This window comes from Oryctolagus cuniculus, chromosome 2, assembly GCF_051225735.1.
Source record: "Oryctolagus cuniculus isolate XC-2025 breed Fujian yellow rabbit chromosome 2, ASM5122573v1, whole genome shotgun sequence".
In the NCBI taxonomy this organism is placed as follows: domain Eukaryota; kingdom Metazoa; phylum Chordata; class Mammalia; order Lagomorpha; family Leporidae; genus Oryctolagus; species Oryctolagus cuniculus.
Genome location: NC_142868.1, coordinates 153,931,141 through 153,950,284, shown reverse-complemented (window position 1 = coordinate 153,950,284; position 19,144 = coordinate 153,931,141). Strand labels below are relative to the sequence as shown.

The 19,144-nt window shown below is 35.4% G+C and overlaps 1 protein-coding gene across 9 annotated transcripts in view; it reads right to left on the bottom strand.

The window, feature by feature from the left end:
- PSME4 (proteasome activator subunit 4) overlaps positions 1-19,144 on the bottom strand; it is a 102,705-nt gene that overhangs the window by 60,897 nt on the left and 22,664 nt on the right. For 4 of the 9 annotated variants that reach the window (XM_051842887.3, XM_051842886.3, XM_089327654.1 and 1 more), the window contains exons 4-11: positions 12,477-12,542; positions 10,547-10,591; positions 7,607-7,756; positions 7,026-7,089; positions 6,338-6,412; positions 5,108-5,230; positions 2,541-2,633; positions 1,536-1,801 (exon numbers count right to left, since the gene is read on the bottom strand). In XM_051842887.3, coding sequence (XP_051698847.1) covers positions 1,536-1,801; positions 2,541-2,633; positions 5,108-5,230; positions 6,338-6,412; positions 7,026-7,089; positions 7,607-7,756; positions 10,547-10,591; positions 12,477-12,542 — 882 coding nt within the window. Of the gene's footprint in view, positions 1-1,535; positions 1,802-2,540; positions 2,634-5,107; positions 5,231-6,337; positions 6,413-7,025; positions 7,090-7,606; positions 7,757-10,546; positions 10,592-12,476; positions 12,543-19,144 lie in introns of those variants that run through there. The other 5 variants (XM_070069121.2, XM_051842888.3, XM_089327655.1 and 2 more) reach the window with 2 other exon arrangements.

Sequence of the window (19,144 nt, the reverse complement as noted above, 5' to 3'; positions counted from 1 at the left end):
GAGTAAATAAACCAGGGGGAAGATTTGACTGTTCATTATTTAAGAGCCAATCCACTCTTAGTAATTTTACTTCTGAGAATCTTAAGTCTAGAATACAGTCATTTCAAATTATTCTTATACAGCAAAGGTAAGCAATAAAGGAAAGTGCATTATATTTCAGATGGGGGAAAAAGGAGGATTTATAACTAGGATGAAAAACATTCAAACCTAAGTTAATGTTAGTTGAAGTTTTTTCGACTAAAAATGTACCTCATTATTCATGATCAGCAGAAAAACACAGAAACAGGCAAAACAGCTATGAAGACAGGAGAAGGTCCTCCCTCCCAGGGAGGATCAAGGAAGCTACCACTGACTGCTAGCTTCTGCCATCCGAAGGAAGCCAAGCAGCAAAGATTACCGAGGGCTGAAAACAGAAGAAACTGCCTACCTCCCATGATCCATTTTTTAAGTAAACTGTACACGCTGGAAGAGTTTCAGTGCCATAATATGCACACATAAAAAAGAGGTTGAGAAAGTGAGGTACAATCTAACTTAAATATTTATGTCAAGACAGACACAGTGAGACAGAACAAGTGAAATTTATAGATAATGGAGACCCACTTGGGTCAAGATCTTTAACAAGGTAACCTATCTCAAGTAAATGGGATCAATACTTACCCTGTTTCAACAGTGATTAGAAAATATGTTATTTGAATTCTTCTACTAGCAACCCTGGACAAACTGTTATGGAACTCAATTGTTAGATCCTTATGAGCTCTATAAATCAACATCCTTCCTCTACTTTTGACAAAGGCATTTTGAGAGAAGTCATAGGCTCAAGTTTGGGTAACAGAGGTCTAACAGAAAGCTTAAGTAGTTTGCTCTTGAATGCTCAAAAACTGAACGGCAGGAATTAAGATGCCCATGTCCTACAGCAGATTGTGTGGGCTAGGTTGCTGGTTTCTGCTGATTCCAGCTTCCTGCTAATGCAGACCCTGGGAGGCAGTGGTGATGGCTCAAAAAAACTGGATTCCTGACATCCACAGAGGAGATCTGAATTGAGTTCCTGGCTCTTAGCTTCTGTCCCAGCCAGAAGCCAATGTGTACTTTTGAGAAGTATACTAGCAGATATGATATGTGTGTGTGTGTGTGCCTGCCTCTCAATTTTTTTTTTTAAATTGAAAGCTCTCTCTCAAGAAGCATAAGACTATACTGTGATAATGATTGGCAAGTAGAGGTCTATTTTTATTTGTCTCAATATACAAAACTAAACAAATGCAATGAAATTCACACTGTAAAAAATATACTTAAAATTACATAATTCAGGAAAATAATAGGTAATGAACTTTTCTTCTGTATCACTGAGTCAATGCTATGTTCTCAAAGCTGATCAATGAATTTCTCCTCTATGAACAGAAATAAGCATGGTGAAACAAAAACAGAAGCCATAACGAAAAGACAAGCAACCAAGTAGAAGAGGCCAGGAAAAGGAACAGATATCAAGAATAATCTAACTATGAAGGGGCTTCAATAAAAACATGCAAAACTACACTTACCTTTCAAGTACAGGGGGTATTACTAACTCAGGTCTCATGAGTGCAAGATTCTGCAAAGCCTGGGCTGCTTCTAGACTACCAGTTTTGCTAAACATAGCCAAGAGGACAGGCTGAATAATGCATTGTACAAAGTCTGTAACATCTTGATCAGTGAGCTTATGGCTATCAGGCACAGGAGTCAACCAAGAGGGCTTCTTGTATCTTTCACGATGCAATCTTCTAACAACACTGTTTGGCAACCGCTGAAGTAGTTTCATTAACTTGTTCTGGGAACACAGAAGCAAAAGGCTCTAGCTAGTTTCCTTTCTCTAAGAGAAAGGATTTTAAACGAACACCTCTTATTAAATCTACATGATACACTTAGATAGAATAAACATACTTTTACCAAGGAATTACTGAAAGTTAACTATTGAGTTGGAAGTTCCAGTTCTAAAAGAACTTCTTCTAGCACCTCTTAAATTTTCCATTTTATGAAAAGCCATTTTAACCAGGCTACTTAAATAAAGCAAAACCACAAAACATTGCTGGTAAGTTAATATTGAAAAGATGATTCTATGATTTTGTGGCATTTTTGCTATTTTGTTGCCAAAATGTTACATTCTGTCACTAATTACCACATCAATATTGTCATAATTTATCTCCATACATTCTATGAAACAGTAAATGAATGTGAACTGAATCACTTAATACAGAACATAGTTTAAAATGTGGAAAGAATCAAAAGATAAGTTTATTTTACTGCAGAAAAATCATAGTTCTCATAATATGCATTATCTATGAACTTTTGGAAGGAAAAAAATTTATGTATTGGATTTTTACACCAAAATATGCCCATCTTTTAATTCCATTTTCCACAAACTTTTTGAAGTACCCCTTCCAGCCAAAGTTTATATTTTCACATGAAGCAAACAAAATGCTTTTACAAGTCATAGAATAGACAATTTATACGTATGGCTGTATCTTGAAAATCTTCAAGTACTACAGTACAAATATAAACATACTCACCAGCCAACGCCCATTATTTGAAGGATGGTAAAAAGATGTGATGCTGTTAAACAAACCAGCTAAGTGTTTTTGCACTAGCTTACTTGGTCCACCCTGTCCAGAAAAAGAGTAAAAATGTCAGTAGCCATATTATATTGTAAAACTGAAAGGAGCAACAGGGTCAAGCTTGTACATAAATCTCTGTAAAACAGTACACATTCGTCCTCTTATTCTCTGAAAAAGACTCTACAACAATTCCCAGATGAACCACATGCAAGTCAATTTAAAACATTTTACTAAAAATAAGAGCAACTTACTTAAACCAAATTAGAAAATTTTAAAAGGTATCTTTCCACTTAGCATATTTTATGGTCAAGTTACTTAGTAAAATTTATCATTAAGCAACAATGGTAACAACAAATTAAAAGTAGTTCTTAAATGGCTCAATAAGTGAATTTCTCATTACATGAAACAGAATACTCACACTCACACAAATGTACTCTAGTATTTTATAATAACCTCTAAATGTTTAACACTATCAAACTAATGTGGCCACATTATGACTTGACAGATTTTTTCTTGATCTACTGACAAAACATATTCTATTAAAATAACCAAACAAAAACAAACAAAACAAACAGCACAATCTGGGAGAAAAAGCAAGTTTTCATCCTATCAAGTTGATTAGTCCCAGGATACAACACGACTTGGTCTCTAAAACCTCCTGTCTCATGATCATCTGTCAAGAAACAGCACAGATGTAAAATAAAATGTCAGCCTACAAGAGAAATATGCCTTCCTGTTGAAATGAAATGCATGTTCATGTTTCCCAATCTAGTCCCTAGAACTGGGCAACCACTCAAAGAGCTCCTAATTCCACAACAAATTAACTCATACAACTTTCAAATTTTTGACACTGTAATTGGCAACACTGATATTTTTTAAAAAATTTTTCAAATTTAACATTAAATAAAGTTCACAATGAGAACTGTGTGAGAAAGCACAGCAAAATTCACTCAATCAAGGCTGAAACTAAACATCTAATCTTGTGGTCTCCAAAACACAAGTTTCAATTCACTGCTTATGTAACAGAGCAAACATCCACATGTTTTTTGCTTTTATTGAATATTACTGAATATTGAGGAAAAATAAGATTTCCCTTTTTAACAATAAGACAACAAAAACCAAGAGGAGCTTTAATTTCTTTCACTTTATGAAATTTAAGAGGTAAACTAACAATCATTCTATCTTATCCACAGAAACAAGTAATGTCAAGCAAAGAATAAAATTTCAAGGGGACAGCTGTAGAAATAGCATGTGAGCAACAAGCCAAAAAATCATAACAGTTTTTCTACTACTTGGACATAAACAAGTAATGCTTTAATGTTTTCATACCACAGCCCAATCCTCATCTTTCTTGTCCTAAACTCAGTGAAAATATAAGAAGCTGTGCTCATTTGATGCTATACTTGTACATATTTCAAAGCAGTTAATATTTTTTACAGTGAATCAGGTTCATGAACAATGGGAATTAAATGAAGCAAAGGATACACAAAGCAATTCTTGTTTTCAGTGACTTACTCATTACATGTGAGTTGCCTCTTGAGTAGATGTCCAGAATGTGCTATAATAATGTTGTTGTCATTGCTGGGAGCTAAATTATGTTTTTCTCTCAAAAGGAAGAGCTAGTGAAGTCTTAACCCACCCAATACTTCATAATCTGACTTCACTTGGAAATAGGATGTCTCAGATGTACCGCTAATTTAAGATGAGGGCCTCCTGGAGTAGTGTAGGCTCTAAAACAACATGACTGGTGTCCTACTAAGAAGGCATCTGTGTGAAGGCAGAGACATACACACGGGAGAGTGCCTGTGACAGTGAAGGCAGAAATTCACGTTCTTCAGTTGCAAGTTAAGAAACACCAGAGATCATTAACCAACCACCAGAAGCTTCAAGAAGCAAGGAAGGATTCCCCTACAGCATGGCCCTGCTGACACCTCGATTCTGTGGAACAATATATTTGTTGTTTTAAGCCACTGGTTTGTGGTAGCTTTGTATGAAAGTCTACTACTACTATATTCTTAGTTGAAGGATGACACTGAAATCTAAAGCTGTGGATTTGTTTTGCTTTCCCTAAATGATAAAGTAAACTGACACTGCATTATTCTCCCTTCACTGAGATTACTTTGCTAAGAAGCTTTGTGTTTGGTGTAATGTTTTATGTGAACATTAACAGTGAATAAGTAATGGGGCTTCTGATCATATGCAGAACCCCAATTTCTAATTCTACCTTGGAAATTCCATTTATCTGAGTCTGGCTCCTTGTCTATAAAAATATTAAGACATTCTGAAACCTTCAAAACTCAACTTTTGGGTCCATTTTTAAGTTTCATTGGTTAGGGAGGTTTATAAATGGTACACTATGATTACAGTTTGGATCTGAGAAAAATGAACTTAACAATATCAGAAGCCAAAAATCAAGGGAACAACCAAATCATTACTATAGACTTCTGTGATTAAACAGAATTTCTGTATGGTAATACAAAATAGGGGTGAACTACGTAAGACAAATATAAGGTATTACAAACCATCATAGCAGTAATCCATATCACAGCATGTCCTATATCGTAAGCATTTGTTAAAAATCTTGGAACTAACACCTGGCTGCTTCCCACTGGAAGGTTCAAGCTTCTCAGAATTCTTGTAAATATCTTTAAAAAGAAAAAAAAATAAGAATAAATAGTCATAAGTATAAAAATAATTCCTTAATAACTTAGTAGATGTTAATAGTGTTACTGAATATATTCTCACTTTATCATGAGTTTTAAAGAATTACATATGGTTTAGTAATGTGATTTATTCTTTAAAAAAATTATATATAAATATCAACGGCTATACTGTATGACACTCTGAACTCACAGGTACATGAAAATGAAGCACCTGGGTATATGTCCCAAAAAACAATCGAGATAATTATAAACATGAAAGGTAAAATGTAGATATTTTGAAATCTGATTCCTTTCTACCTCTCTAAATGCACCTCAATTATTTTTCCTATGCTACTCTTCTATGCCAAAGATGCACAACAGTCCAAGCCTACATACAAGTATCTTCCAGCAGATCACTTAACCTCTCAAAATTTTAATGTTGTCTTGATTTTCCCCCTAAGAATTTTTATTTTAGTCACTTAATAGATGCATTTTAAAACAAGTCAACTTATATTTTCAATATTGTTATAACTACCAAAAGGTAGAGGAAAACTACTTTTCTCAGTTTCTAACAGATGACCAACAATAGAGTAAGATAACACAAGCAAAGGCAAACAGAGCATTTGCCTTTTGCAGATCCCAGGTTCCATTCAAATGTCAATATGCACATCAAAACCACTTGGTTGTCCCACCCCAGGCTTACTAAAGCTCCACATGTGATTCTACCACTGGTGAAATGATACTGAAGATACAGTGTCACAAAACACTGCATCTAGAAACACTCTAGCTTTATTTATTATAGGAATATATATACTGTGATCTAAAAAGTAGGCAACACTCTAAAGCAGTAATCCAATCCAACACACAAAATGTACTGGAAGGCATGAGTGTATGACACCGTTAAAGATACACGTAATTCTTTCCAAATTTCTCCAAAACCTACAGTTTGTGTCCTGCATAGATTAGATAAAAATCATATAAGTTCCAATTAACTTCTGAAAATAAATGACACATCCTTATAAATTCCTGATATACATTTGTACTAATTAGTCAAAAAGCATTTAAAGTGGCATCTGGAGTTAGGAAGCAAAAAAACACTTCTCTAATTACCTTTGGTACATATGGATCCCAATCTATGTACCCTATATTATCTGTGGCCAACCGAGCAAAGAGATTTACTAGTTGCTGAAAGCAAACAAAAAGACAGTTAATATTTTTGTTGTTTTTAAGTGTCACAGTCAAGCTTCTTATGCATTTATTTTCAGCAATCATTAGCACAACTTAATAGTTTATGATTTCATTTTTAAAAACTTCCCAACTTAAGCTGATTCATGTCACCCAATTAAAATTATCCATTTAATTTCAACAGTTGAAATTTTTTTTAAATGAAACTAATAAAATACCACCACAATGCAAAGATAAAAGAAAATTTTAAGATCAAATATTCAGAAAACATTCAGCGTGTCTAGCACTATTCTAGTGCAAGTACCAAAGGAAACAAACAACAGGGTATTATACTTCATACATTTCACAATAAATGAAAAAATAAATGTCTACTTCTCTAATACACCAAATAAAAAAGAATAGTCACTCCTATGAAACCGCTTCAAAATGTTCATGGAAAAAGGGAATCAGAAGGTAAGTTTCTTTCTATGTGTGTGAGCTTTTGTTTGGTACAAAATTGTTTTGAAATCCATATATAGTTTTTTCATCACACACGTCTTCCATGAACTTTTGAAAAGTGCTAATATTTATCATCAACCTAAAAAAGTATAGGAGAAAAAAACTGAATACTCACCCCCTCCCACTGTGGGAGATTTTGCACTGAAACCCAAAGGCCAATTAATTCATCAAACCAAAGTCTGAAGAAGAAAAATGTTGTTATGAATACCAATTGATTATAGAAAGTGGTTCAAAGCCAGGTATCCTTTGTAATTTTTTAATCTATTATTCTTACTGATAACTACACAACCTAGAAAAAATAATACTCAAAGTTACAAACTTAATGGAACAAAGGACTATTTCTTGTCTGAATATTCCCTTTCCAATTTGCTTATGCTAAATCTCGTATATTAAACTTCTACTGCGTTAACTGTTGTCCAGCTCTATCAACTGTTGACAAGTTTCTCCCTCCTTTCTCTTTAAAAATAATGTTTCCTATTACTACCTATTCTCACAAGTGTCCCTTTCTTTTCTATTCCTTAAAGCCCTCATCTTTTTTGGCTTGTCATACAGTAATTATAGTCTTATATTTAAAATCTTACTTTACTGTTTTAGCTTTCACATGTTTTAAAAATAAATATAATGGCTGATTTACAAATTAAAAAAATTATCATTGCTTTACTAGTTTGTATATCTGTATTTTCTGATGTTACTTACTTAAAACCTTTATGATGAAGTTCTGGAGGAAGGGAGGTAGGAAGAAATATTTCAAAATAAGTGATGGCCTTTTGCATTGTTACATCAAAGGGGCACATTAAAGGCCGCCATTCTTCTAGCATCTCAGCTGTGGCATCCGCTGGAAAATATCTAATGAAAAGAAAGGTTTTCATGTATCTGATTATTGACTAAAGGTTCTGCAATAGCAATATACGACTGACAAAACAGAAGAGGAACGGCTTTCATAAGATATGTTACACACACACAAATGTCAAGTCAGCCCATAAGAAACACCCATTTTACAGCCGTATAATAAATACTTCATCGCATTTAGGATAATGCAAATTATCCTCTAATGTAAGGAAATTTTAAAAATACATATTTCCTTATTTGAAAGGCAAAGTCTCAGAAATGGGGGGGGACCCCGGGGGAGAGAGACTGATAATCTTCGATCCACTGGGGCACTCCCCAAATGGCCTGATAGTTAGGGTTGGGCTAGGCAGAAGCCAGGAGCCAAAAACTCTATCCGTGTCTCTCCCATGTGGATGGCAGGGACTCAAGTACTTGAGCCATCATCTGCTGTCTCCTAGGCACGTTAGCAGAGAGCTAGACCAGAAGTAGAGCAGCTGTAACTCAAATGAGCACATTGATTTGGCATGCAGGCTTTCCAAGCAGCAGCTTAACTTGCTGTACCACAACACCTGTCCCCCTGTCCCCAAGGGACTTTTCAAAAAATGTTGTAATGTTGATAAAAATACAATATTCTTTAAATCCGTTACAAACTTAAATAAGTATGGTTGCTATTTTTACTTCATTTGTGTTATGGAACTGCAATTATAAAAAAAATCTTGTCATACAGAATTGAGCCCAGGGAAGAAACAGATCATCAGTAAAGGACAAAGAGAATACCAGCTCAGAAATCTCTGGCTCCTTTGGAAAAATCATTGACTGCTACAGGACCAAAGTCCTCTCACATAACAAAGTATTGAGGATCTGGTCTTATGGACAGAAGTGTGCCTGAGTTAGGGATTTACAAAATTAAAATTCTAAGTGTGGAGGCTGGAGCTGTGACACAGTAGAATATTCCTCTGCCCGTGGTGTCGACATACCATACAGGCGCCGGTTCAAGCCCCAGCTGCTCCTCTTCCGATAGAGCTCTCTGCTATGGCCAGGGAAAACAGTAGAAGATGGGTGAAGTGCGTGGGCCCCTGCACCCACATGAGACATGAAGAAGCTCCTAGCTTCGGAATGGCCCAGTTTCGGACATTGCAGCCATTTAAGAGAGTGAACCAGTGGATGGAAGACCTCCCTCTCTGTCTCTAACTCTCTCTGTCTGTAACTTTATCTCTCAAATAAATAATAAAAAAAATTTCAAAGTGTGGGGGCTGACGTGACGTAGTGAGTAAAGCTGCCATTCCTTACAGGTGCCAGTTTGAATCCGGCTGCCCATCTTCCAATCCAGCTCCCTACACTTAGAAAAGCAGTGAAAGATGGGCCTCTGCACCCACATGGATACCCACAGGAAGCTCCTGGATCCTGGCTTCTGCCTTGCCCAGCCCTAGTCATTGTGGCCACTAGAGAACGAACCAGCAGATGGAAGATCTCTTTCACTGTCTCTCCCCCTCTAACTCTGTCTTTCAAATAAATTAAAACAAGGGGGGCAACGCTGTGGCTTAGTGGGTAAAGCCGCCACCTACGGTGCCGGCATCCCATATGGGCGCAGGTTTAAGTCCCAGTTGCTCCACTTCCAATCTAGCTCTTTGCTATGGCCTGGGAAAGCAGTAGAAGATGGCCCAATTCCTTGGGCCCCTGCACACACATGGGAGACCCAGAAGCAGTTCCTGGCTCCTGGCTTAGGATAGGCGCAGCTCCAGCCACTGTGGCCAACGGGGGAGTGAACCAAGGATGGAAGACCTCTTTCTCCCTCTCTGCCTCTCTTTCTCTCTCTGTGTAACTCTTTCAAATAATAAATCTTAAAAAAAACACCTAAGTATGCACTTACACACAAAGCAAAAGTAAACAAAAAGAACATAGGTGTATAATTACTAAGCGCACCTTAAAAGGTTTAAATTAAGGAAGAGCATATGAGAAATTCTAATTATTTTCCAAGGAAGTTGAGAAGTCCCACCAAATCACTTAAAGGTTTGGACTATATGCATTATTAACTAACTGTATCTTCAAACATTTTTGTTAACTAAAATCACTCTTCACTCTTTCACATGAAAAACAAAATTACATTTCTAGAAATTCATCTGTTGGCTTACGACTCAAGTTAGATGTTAAGCCTCTTAAGAACAGAAAAATCTTATATCCTCAAGACATCTGTACATAGCACCAAAGGTCAGTTAAGAAGTATCCGATTATTAAATAGCTTATTTTTTTAAGCAAATGCGACTCATAAGCATATAAAGAAAGGGCTTTCCATTTTCAAAAGAACTTATTGCATCTAAAAGTAGGAAAACAGTCATACAACAGCCTGAAGACAATAAAACAGTTCAAGTATATAAAATTGGACTTTAATTCAAGTTATATTCTATCTACAGTAATCTTTAAAAGAATGAGATTTATTTAATAAAGTAAAAAATCCAACTGAAAGAGAAAAAAACTATGAACTACCTTCTTGTCACTGTTCATGTTTTAATGCCATACCCATAATGCTCATTTTGAAAAATACTTTGTACCTGATTAATAATACTCAAGGAAAACCTTTTGATCATATGTAAATTAAAATATTCTTACTTTAATAAAGGGTGAATTAAATGTTTTTAGATGTGTAAGTCCAAAAAAAATCAGTTCAAGAGCTGGAAATTGTGCTGTGCTCAGTGTCTAATGTCACAATGTCAGGAAGTGTTTATACCTTTAACTTCCTCTTCAAAGCACACTAAAGATAAGGAAAAGCCCCCAGAAAATTAAAATTGTATAAATTGAGAAGCTACTTACGGTCGACAGCTTTTCACGAGTGTTTTGAGAACATTTTCTACAGAACTGGGGGGGGAAAGCCATTTGATAAATTAGATCAATGTATTTAAAGAACATCAAATACAACTAATGAATATCTCTAAGATACTCTCACACACTCATACATTAACTGTTTATGTATAACCATCTTCCTCTTTCTTACAGACCCAACTACCAACGGTTAACTACCTAAACCCTTTAATCTACTCTTTCCTTTCCCTTAATTTTGCTCATTCTCTGGTATGAAAAAATATGACATAAGGAAAAGGACAAATTACTTTCAATCTCTTCAAAGTAGGCAACAATCCAAAGATGAAGCATGCTCAGTGGCTTAAAATGTCAAGTAGTAATTTTTATTATAGTGCTTCCACATCAAAACACAAACTGGAGACATACCAAATTCTGGTATGCTTCTATCAGTAACTGTCATAAATTAGTTTCCATAATTAATTGACAAGAGTTCTATAATACTCCAAGGCACTGCCCACAGTAATATTTCAAAGGGCAAGAGACACTTCTTCGACCAGTTACTTACAAAGTTAGTTAAGTAACATTAAAAACTACAGATTATTTTCCAGCATACAAGTACCTTGGTGAATATACAAGACCAAAAACGTGTACGAATTCATTCAACATTTCTGTTCTAGTAAATAGGCCAATGTGTACTGATTTAAATACATGGCCGATTTTTAAATAAATGGGACTACTTACAGTATGATATATGAGGGAAAAAAAAACACCCTAAATTTCACAAAAAGGGGGGGAGGGGAGCAGTTAATTTTCAAGCAGTGTTCCAACCTGACCCTTTCTGTAAGCTTCTTGAAATTCTAAAGTCCAGAAATCTATTCAACTTCTCTGAAAGCTTAAAGAACTAAACTGCAAAGGAATTCCAAAAACACAAAGCAAACTCAATACAAGTAATCAATATGTTCTATAACCAAGAGAGCTACATATAATCTCATTTTTCGAGTAATGGGAATCCTCTTTAATTTCAAAACTATTCAGAGAAAAGTTAACTGAAGAGGAAACCAACAATTCATGAGATGAATTCTGAATAAAAACATGACCATCATGTAGCATTTTCTCTGATCAGAGAGATGTTCCACTGTCTCTCACAGAAAGTTAAGCAAGTCAGAAATATGGTTTACAGAACATCTATGTTTGCTCAGAAAAGGAGGCAAATCTCTCTCCACCTACATTTAAAGTTCCCTAAAAACCATGGCTACAGTTTTTACTTCTGGGTATTTCCAAAGTGCTTATAACAAGGCTATCTGTTCTTTTAGATTCTGTAATTCATTTGTCTCTTGTTATACTCAGTAAACAATTTCCATCAGGGCAACAGAGCCCAGGATCTTGGGTCTTCTTTTAGTCTTTTTTACTGAAGAACCCCATTTAATAACAAACTATGCAGGCAAGGTTTAAGAGCCATCTATTTCCAAAAGAAATGACAGATACAGATCAATTTAAATGCAGATTTTAAAAATGTAACTCTAAAATGGCAAACTGTCTTTCCAATAAGCAGGAGACCAATAATTCTACTACTTTCTAATGTTTGTGTTCACATTAACTTTACATTTGGTTTGCTGATTCTCTGGCAACTTTTTTGAGAAAAAGCTACACAGAAAACTTATTCTTGCCACTAACTGACTTCCCTGAATCAATAAATGATTCTAGAAAGCAAGTCACAAAAGGCCGTGGAGCTACATGTTTTCTCCAATTCCCTTCACTCTTTAGAAGAACAGAAAGTTAATTTTAACACTTGATAGTATCACTTCACTCATTAGAGAACTAGAGTTATGTGGGAATGTGTTTTAGTTCATCTAAATGAAGTCAATTCAACCCCTTCTTATATATAAGGCCTGTACCATTGGATTTATGTTCTTTATCCAGAAAAGGGTACAATCTCTCTAACCTGTGATATCTGTATAGTGACCTTTTGTGATTCTTGTAATCTCTCAAGATGAAGGGAACAATGTTTCTGTTTAAAAATAAAATAAAAGGTTAAGGCTAGATGCTACCAGATCATATTTCTCTAATTTTTAGAGGGAATGAATAATCACTATACACTTTCCAATTTTTGGAGATTCATAATAAAAAAAAACCTGATAACAATTTAAGATACTTTTTTTTTTTTAAATCAAAAGGGATCTACAGAGTGACTAGTCTTTGGATGAGTTTTCTCATACTCTATTTCCCGTTCAAAAAAGTAATGGTAAGTTGAAAAAGAAAGCCATGGCAGAGCATGCAATGGTTAAGTTTGGCTTAGAATCAGACAGATACGAATTTGAATGCCAGTTTTGCTCTTTCTAGCAGTACAGTTAGAGCTGTTTTTTTCATCATAAGGGGTAATAATAACATTCACCTTTCAGAGTCATTAGAAAAATTAAATGATAATGTAAATATAGCAGTTACATGGTCCAGAACTAAGCACAATAAAATTTAACAATTATTTCATGCTTAACCAAAATAAACTGTACATAATTTCCTTAAAAACTGAAAATTTGTGCTCACTTTCTTTTTACATGGTAATGCCTATGAGAAGCTATTAATTTATGATTCAGGAAATTCTGCTCCAACCACTCTCCTTTGAAGGGCAGAAAATGAGTTTTTGTCCCAGTTCTTAACTTCTTGTTCCAGTTTTAATCAAGGACTGTGTGAATTTTCCTCTCTGAACCTTATGATAACATTCCTTTTGTGGTTAATAAGTAAATGCCAATACATAGCAGAGAAGCCTAGTGAAAGCCAATGGCCTTAGTCTCCAGTTACTAAGATACTGGATTTCCTTGGCCCAAAACAAAATTTCAGAATACTCATATTTGCTTTATCATAAACTGACTGGGAGGCTGTAACAGTGGGATGTTCTGTATGTAACTGCTTTAATCCCTTATAATTTAATGGCAACTGCTTATACATTATTTTCTTTAAAGTTTGTGGCAAACACCTTACCTAACAGTCAGCTTTACTTGCTTTCTCTAAATCTAAACAAATCCACCGTAATTTAGTCAAACATTATCCACCTCATATCTAATCTTTCAAATCCAGTATTATCCAATTTAATTAGCAAGTAGTCATTTTCCATAGCCACTTGACTCAAAATCAGGGTCAAGATAATTTCATTAAAGAAAAGTGCAAATAAGGTGCAACAATATCAACACTGATACACCATTAACATTGCTTTTTTTCATCATTTAAATTAATTAAATTATCTCTATGGCAAATAAAGAAATTATAATTATCCTTATCATTCATGTAAACAGCATGTGTAACTACTTTAAATGACAAGCATGATCTTTGAACTATTTTTAAAAAAAAGTTAAAGTTTTTTTTAAGATCCTAGCATAGACACAATTTTTACATGAAACACCATCAAAATCATGAATAAAAAAACCAACCACATATTTTCTAATTTCCAAATAAAAGCACAATATTTTAGAAGTAAATACAATCCTTTTTAAACATTAAAAATCACTATAAATACATTAATCATTGTTTATAAACAAAACAACCATAAAAACTATTTTAAGTTTTAAAACTTCCAAATGTACTCGGAAAAATGACTTTAATCATTTCGGTATTTCATTAAACTTTGTACCTATCATCCATGAGCTGCTGTAACTTAAGCTCAGCAACGTGGCCCTGCATGTCAAGAAACCAGAGATTCGGATGTCATTTCCAAGGGGTAAGCAGGGAAGGGGAGGACAAAGGATTTAATTTGTATCTTACATTTAAGAGCACCAGTTCAAATGGCTCTTGGAAGGACCAGGATAGAAACAAATGCCATCAAGAATAAGTCCCAGAAAAAGGAAATATCAAATTTCTCTAAAGGCAGATTAACAGGAAAAATAAAGAGTATAATACTGTATACCCTCAGAAATACATGTAAAAGAAATATAAAATTTTAAAATGACTTTTAAAAACAGTAAATCCAAACTGTATTCATGATGAAAATATGTAGACCCTTAATGTAAAATAACAAAAATTAAATTGGCAGTGCTAACATGATAAATTTATACAAAGGGATTCAAACTAAATTGTCTTTGCCCGTCTTTGAAAGCATCATTCCCCCCAACACTGTTAGTAGTAATACTCTACATTACTAATTACTAATGTGTATACATTAGTATACTTGTAACTTGCAGTATGCTACCTAAAATAGTGTATGGGACATTGCTTTTATGAAATAAAACCATGCCCAAAAGACTGATGTGCTTCTTTTACGAAGTAAACAATATCAATTCCTAGATTGCTAGTGTCAAGTTCCAATCATTTATCTCCTTTTAATTTTTGTTTTTTCTACTGAACAAAAAGCTCTATAAACAATTCTTTCTCCAGTAGAAACTAGAAACATACAGGAAGAATGACCAGGGTCTTTTGACCCAGAGAGAAAAGAACCAAGGAATAAGGAAAGAAGAGGAGGAAAAAAAGAAAAGGAGGGTTAAGACAAGGGGAAGAAAAAGGAAAGGGAGTAGGGTAAAAGGAAGAAACTTGATAATCCTTACACCAAACAACAGAACAAGCTTCCAAAATCATGTTGAAATGCATAGCATACTAAAGGCACATGAGTGTAAGACTTGAAAGACTTAAATGAAGTAGCCTTTTCACTTGATTATAAAAACAGTATTCCAAAAATACTGTTCTAAATAATATTCCATACCGGCGCGCTGCGGCCGGTGCATCGCGCTGATCCGATGGCAGGAGCAAGGTACTTATCCTGGTCTCCCATGGGGTGCAGGGCCCAAGCACTTGGGCCATCCTCCACTGCATTCCCTGGCCACAGCAGAGAGCTGGCCTGGAAGAGGGGCAACCGGGACAGAATCCAGCGCCCCGACCGGGACTAGAATCTGGTGTGCCGCCGCCGCAAGGCGGAGGATTAGCCTAGTGAGCCGCAGCGCCGGCTGTCCCTACTGTTCTAAAACGCGTTAGAATACACCTAAGAAGAAAATACTCAAAAACATGAGTTTTTAAAACGTCATATTAAATGGCTCTTTAAAAACTAATGAGATTTTTTAAATAAAATGCTCATAAAAAGTCATAATTTTATCCCTTAACTATGAAAGCTTAATGCTGTATTAGTGATCTAAATAGAATTTTAGGTAGAATAGTATAAATTTTTGTAGTTATTTTCTTTTAGAAATTCAGTGAACAGAGAATCACTCTGAGGAACAAGGAAGAAAAAGTATTAATATATGGTTCCCCAAGCAGTTCCTCTAATAATTCCACAGAAGAACCAAGACTGTTTAAATTCAAAGCAAGCACAACAAATAAAGAATAAAAAAAAAAAGTCAAACTTTCAAATGCAAAATTTTATAATTATTTATGAAGTAATCTAAATGGAAGTAAGGTAGCAGATATTTTTTCCAAAAAGGGATGTAAAATTTGATAAGAGGCTAACAGAAAACTAAAGAAAATTAATAAATAATTATAGTCCTGAAAGAAGTTTTAAGTACTTTCTTCATTCTTTTTTTCAGAGACACCATGTTTCTCAATCTGTCCTAGAGTTTTGCCTCTTACCGACCAAAAGCCCCCTTAAAATTATTTCCAGATTCACAGTATCCATTCTGATCCCTTCAAGTTGGAACTATTTATTATCATTTGAAAGAGACTGCCTCAACAGAGCTGCCCTTCAACAAGTGTACTCTATATAGTGAAGGCACATGGCCTATGTGTGAAATACTCCAAGCCAACAGACTACTATGGTCACTGGTTAATCATCTGACTAAAATTGATGCTCTCAGAAATCTATAAGGAAGATATTTCTACTCAAAGAATTACCTAATAAGCATAATACAGATACAAATATTTAAGGTAAAATATGAATTTTCCCAGAAATTTCTCTAATCAGGAACTCTTCAGATCATAGCTCAGAGCTCTGGGGAAAGGAAAGGTTAATTAAATGGCAAGTTTGAGAAGTAGTACAGGGAAAAGAATAGTCATTGGAAATGAGAAGATCTGGAAGTTACAGAATGAAAAACAAAGAGCCAGAACAATAAAAAAAAAGTTAGGGACTGATTGTGCTCGCTTCGGCAGCACATATACTAAAATTAGGGACTGATTAATGATGTAGAAAACCTTTGACTACAGAGATATAAGAGGTGGCAAATTCAAGAGCTTCAAATCACACATAAGGAAACTTCTTGGAAATACTTGTTTAAGGGGTATTTTTAAGTATCATGATTGAGGAGGGCTCAAATGACCTTTAGATATCCTGCAATTCATGTAATAGGCCCACACAACAGCAACAACAAACGGTAAGACTTTCAAATGTCCCATTGGACATTTTTAAAGAAAATTCTGAACCTAAAAATAACTGCTTCAAATATAAAGTAGTTTTAATAGACACTGAGTCATCTAGGAATGCTACTAACATGTCAATCAAGGGAAAACTGTACTGTGCTTTCTTTGAAAACTTTACCTGGAGTTATTCACTGTTTCTGAAAAATCACATAATCAGGGCAATGGCAACTGAAATACTTGATTTGCCAGTACCATAGCTCTCTGCATAAGTAGTTACTCCATACAATCATGTAACTACAACTGAAGATTGTCTTAATAGTTTTAGAACCAGGTGTCATTAAATTAGCATCAGCAGCACAGACACAAAATATGATGTCATAGAACTTCATTACTAAAATGCTTCATGTTATTGCTGTCCCTTTCTGGTACAGCATCAAAAAGCAATTTATCGGGGCCGGCGCTGTGGCGCAGCGGGTTAAAGCTCTGGCCTCCCATATGGGCGCCAGTTCTAGTCCCAGCTGCTCCTCTTCCGATCCAGCTCTCTGGGAAAGCAGTGGAAGATGGCCCGGGTCCTTGGGCCACGGCACCCCTGTGGGAGACCCAGAAGAAGCTCCTGGCTTCAGATCAGCACAGCTCTGGCCGTTGCAGCCAATTTGGGAGTGAACCAGTGGTTGGAAGACCTCTTTCTGGTAATTGAAAATGAAACGTGATGAAGGGCGGGATGGGAGAGGGAGTGGGAGAGGGGAGGGCCACGGTAAGGAGGGAGGTCGGGGTGGGGGAAGCCACAACAATACAAAAGATACATTTTATATTCTACTTAAAACTATTGGTTGAACTCTAATTAATACACAATTACTCATAGGTGTTTAATTAATGCTATAACTAGTACTCAAATAGTATTTTACACTTTGTGTTTCTGTGTGGGAGCAAAATGTGGAAATCATTACTTAACATACGCTAAATTGATTTTCTGTATATAAAGATAATTGAAAATTAATCATGATGTGAAGGGGAAGGGGAGAGGGAGTGGGAGAGGGGAGCGTTGTGGGTGGGAGGGAAGATACGGGGGGGGGGGGGGAGGGCTATTGTGGTCCTTAAGCTGTACTTTGGAAATTTATGCTAAAAACAAACAAACAAACAAACAAAAAAAAACTCTTTGTTTGTCTCTACCTCTCTCTGTAACTCTGTCTTTCAAATAAATAAAATAAATCTTAAAAAAAATCAATTTATGCTGTGAAAATCTTATGTTGATATCATGTCTTTACTTCAGCATTGCTTGTTAGTTTCAAATCATACTTTAAAGAAGGTTCAGTCAATTCAATCCATGTCACACTCCCTGCAGCACAATTACCATTCAAAAGGAATCTTTGTAACAAAGCTAATATATCAACTCTGGGTTTTTTCTAACAAATATTTGGAAAAGCATGTTTGCATATGTTACCATTCACTTTCATAACACATTTTCGCTATTTTTAGGGCTGAAATGAGTTTCTGTGTTTCAACATATGAAACCTGCAGAAAATAAATTACTTCTGATACTACTTCTTGTTTTTTCTTAAAAAAATATTGATTTACTTATTTGAAACTCAAAGTTACAGAGAAATAGAGGGAGAGACAGATCTTCTATTCGCTGTTCACGCCCCAGATGGCAGCAACAGCCAGGGTTGGGCAAGGCCAAAGCTAGGAGCCAGGAGCTTCTTCCAGGTCTCCCACGTGGTTGGCAGGGGATGAAGTAGTTGGGCCATCTTCTGCTGCTTTTCCCAGGCCATTAGCAGAGAGCTGGATAGGAAGCAGAGCAGCCAGAACTCGAACCAGCGCCCTTACAGGATGCTAATGTTACAGGCGGCGGCTTACCCGTTACGTTATAACTCTGGCCCTTTGATCACTCTACTTCTGACCATTGTCCAAAACCCAACTAGCACCTCAGTTTAGGATCACCTACAGTCATTTTTTTGCCTTTTATATTCATATAATTTCACTTTTCACAACTTATCTATGACCAGAAAATATTTTAAAGTCTGCCATCTGCAATCATTTTCAAAATATCCCATGGTAAGGGACAGACTGCTGATTTAAGTGAAGTCTGACATTTAATCATGAAGTGAACTGGAAAGGCTACAAGAAATAATGAAGCAGTATAAATATGTGTAAGATTGAGAAACAAAGCACCAGAAAAAAAATTTTTAAAGGCTTAATTTATAAAAGAAAAAAAGGAAATTAACACAGGCATATAAAATAAGGTGCTATTCAGGAAATGGGTATATAAGTATATGACAAACAGTTCTAGAGAGCAAAACCATAAAATCAAAGAAAAAATTGCCCAAAAATAAATTTTACACATTTAAG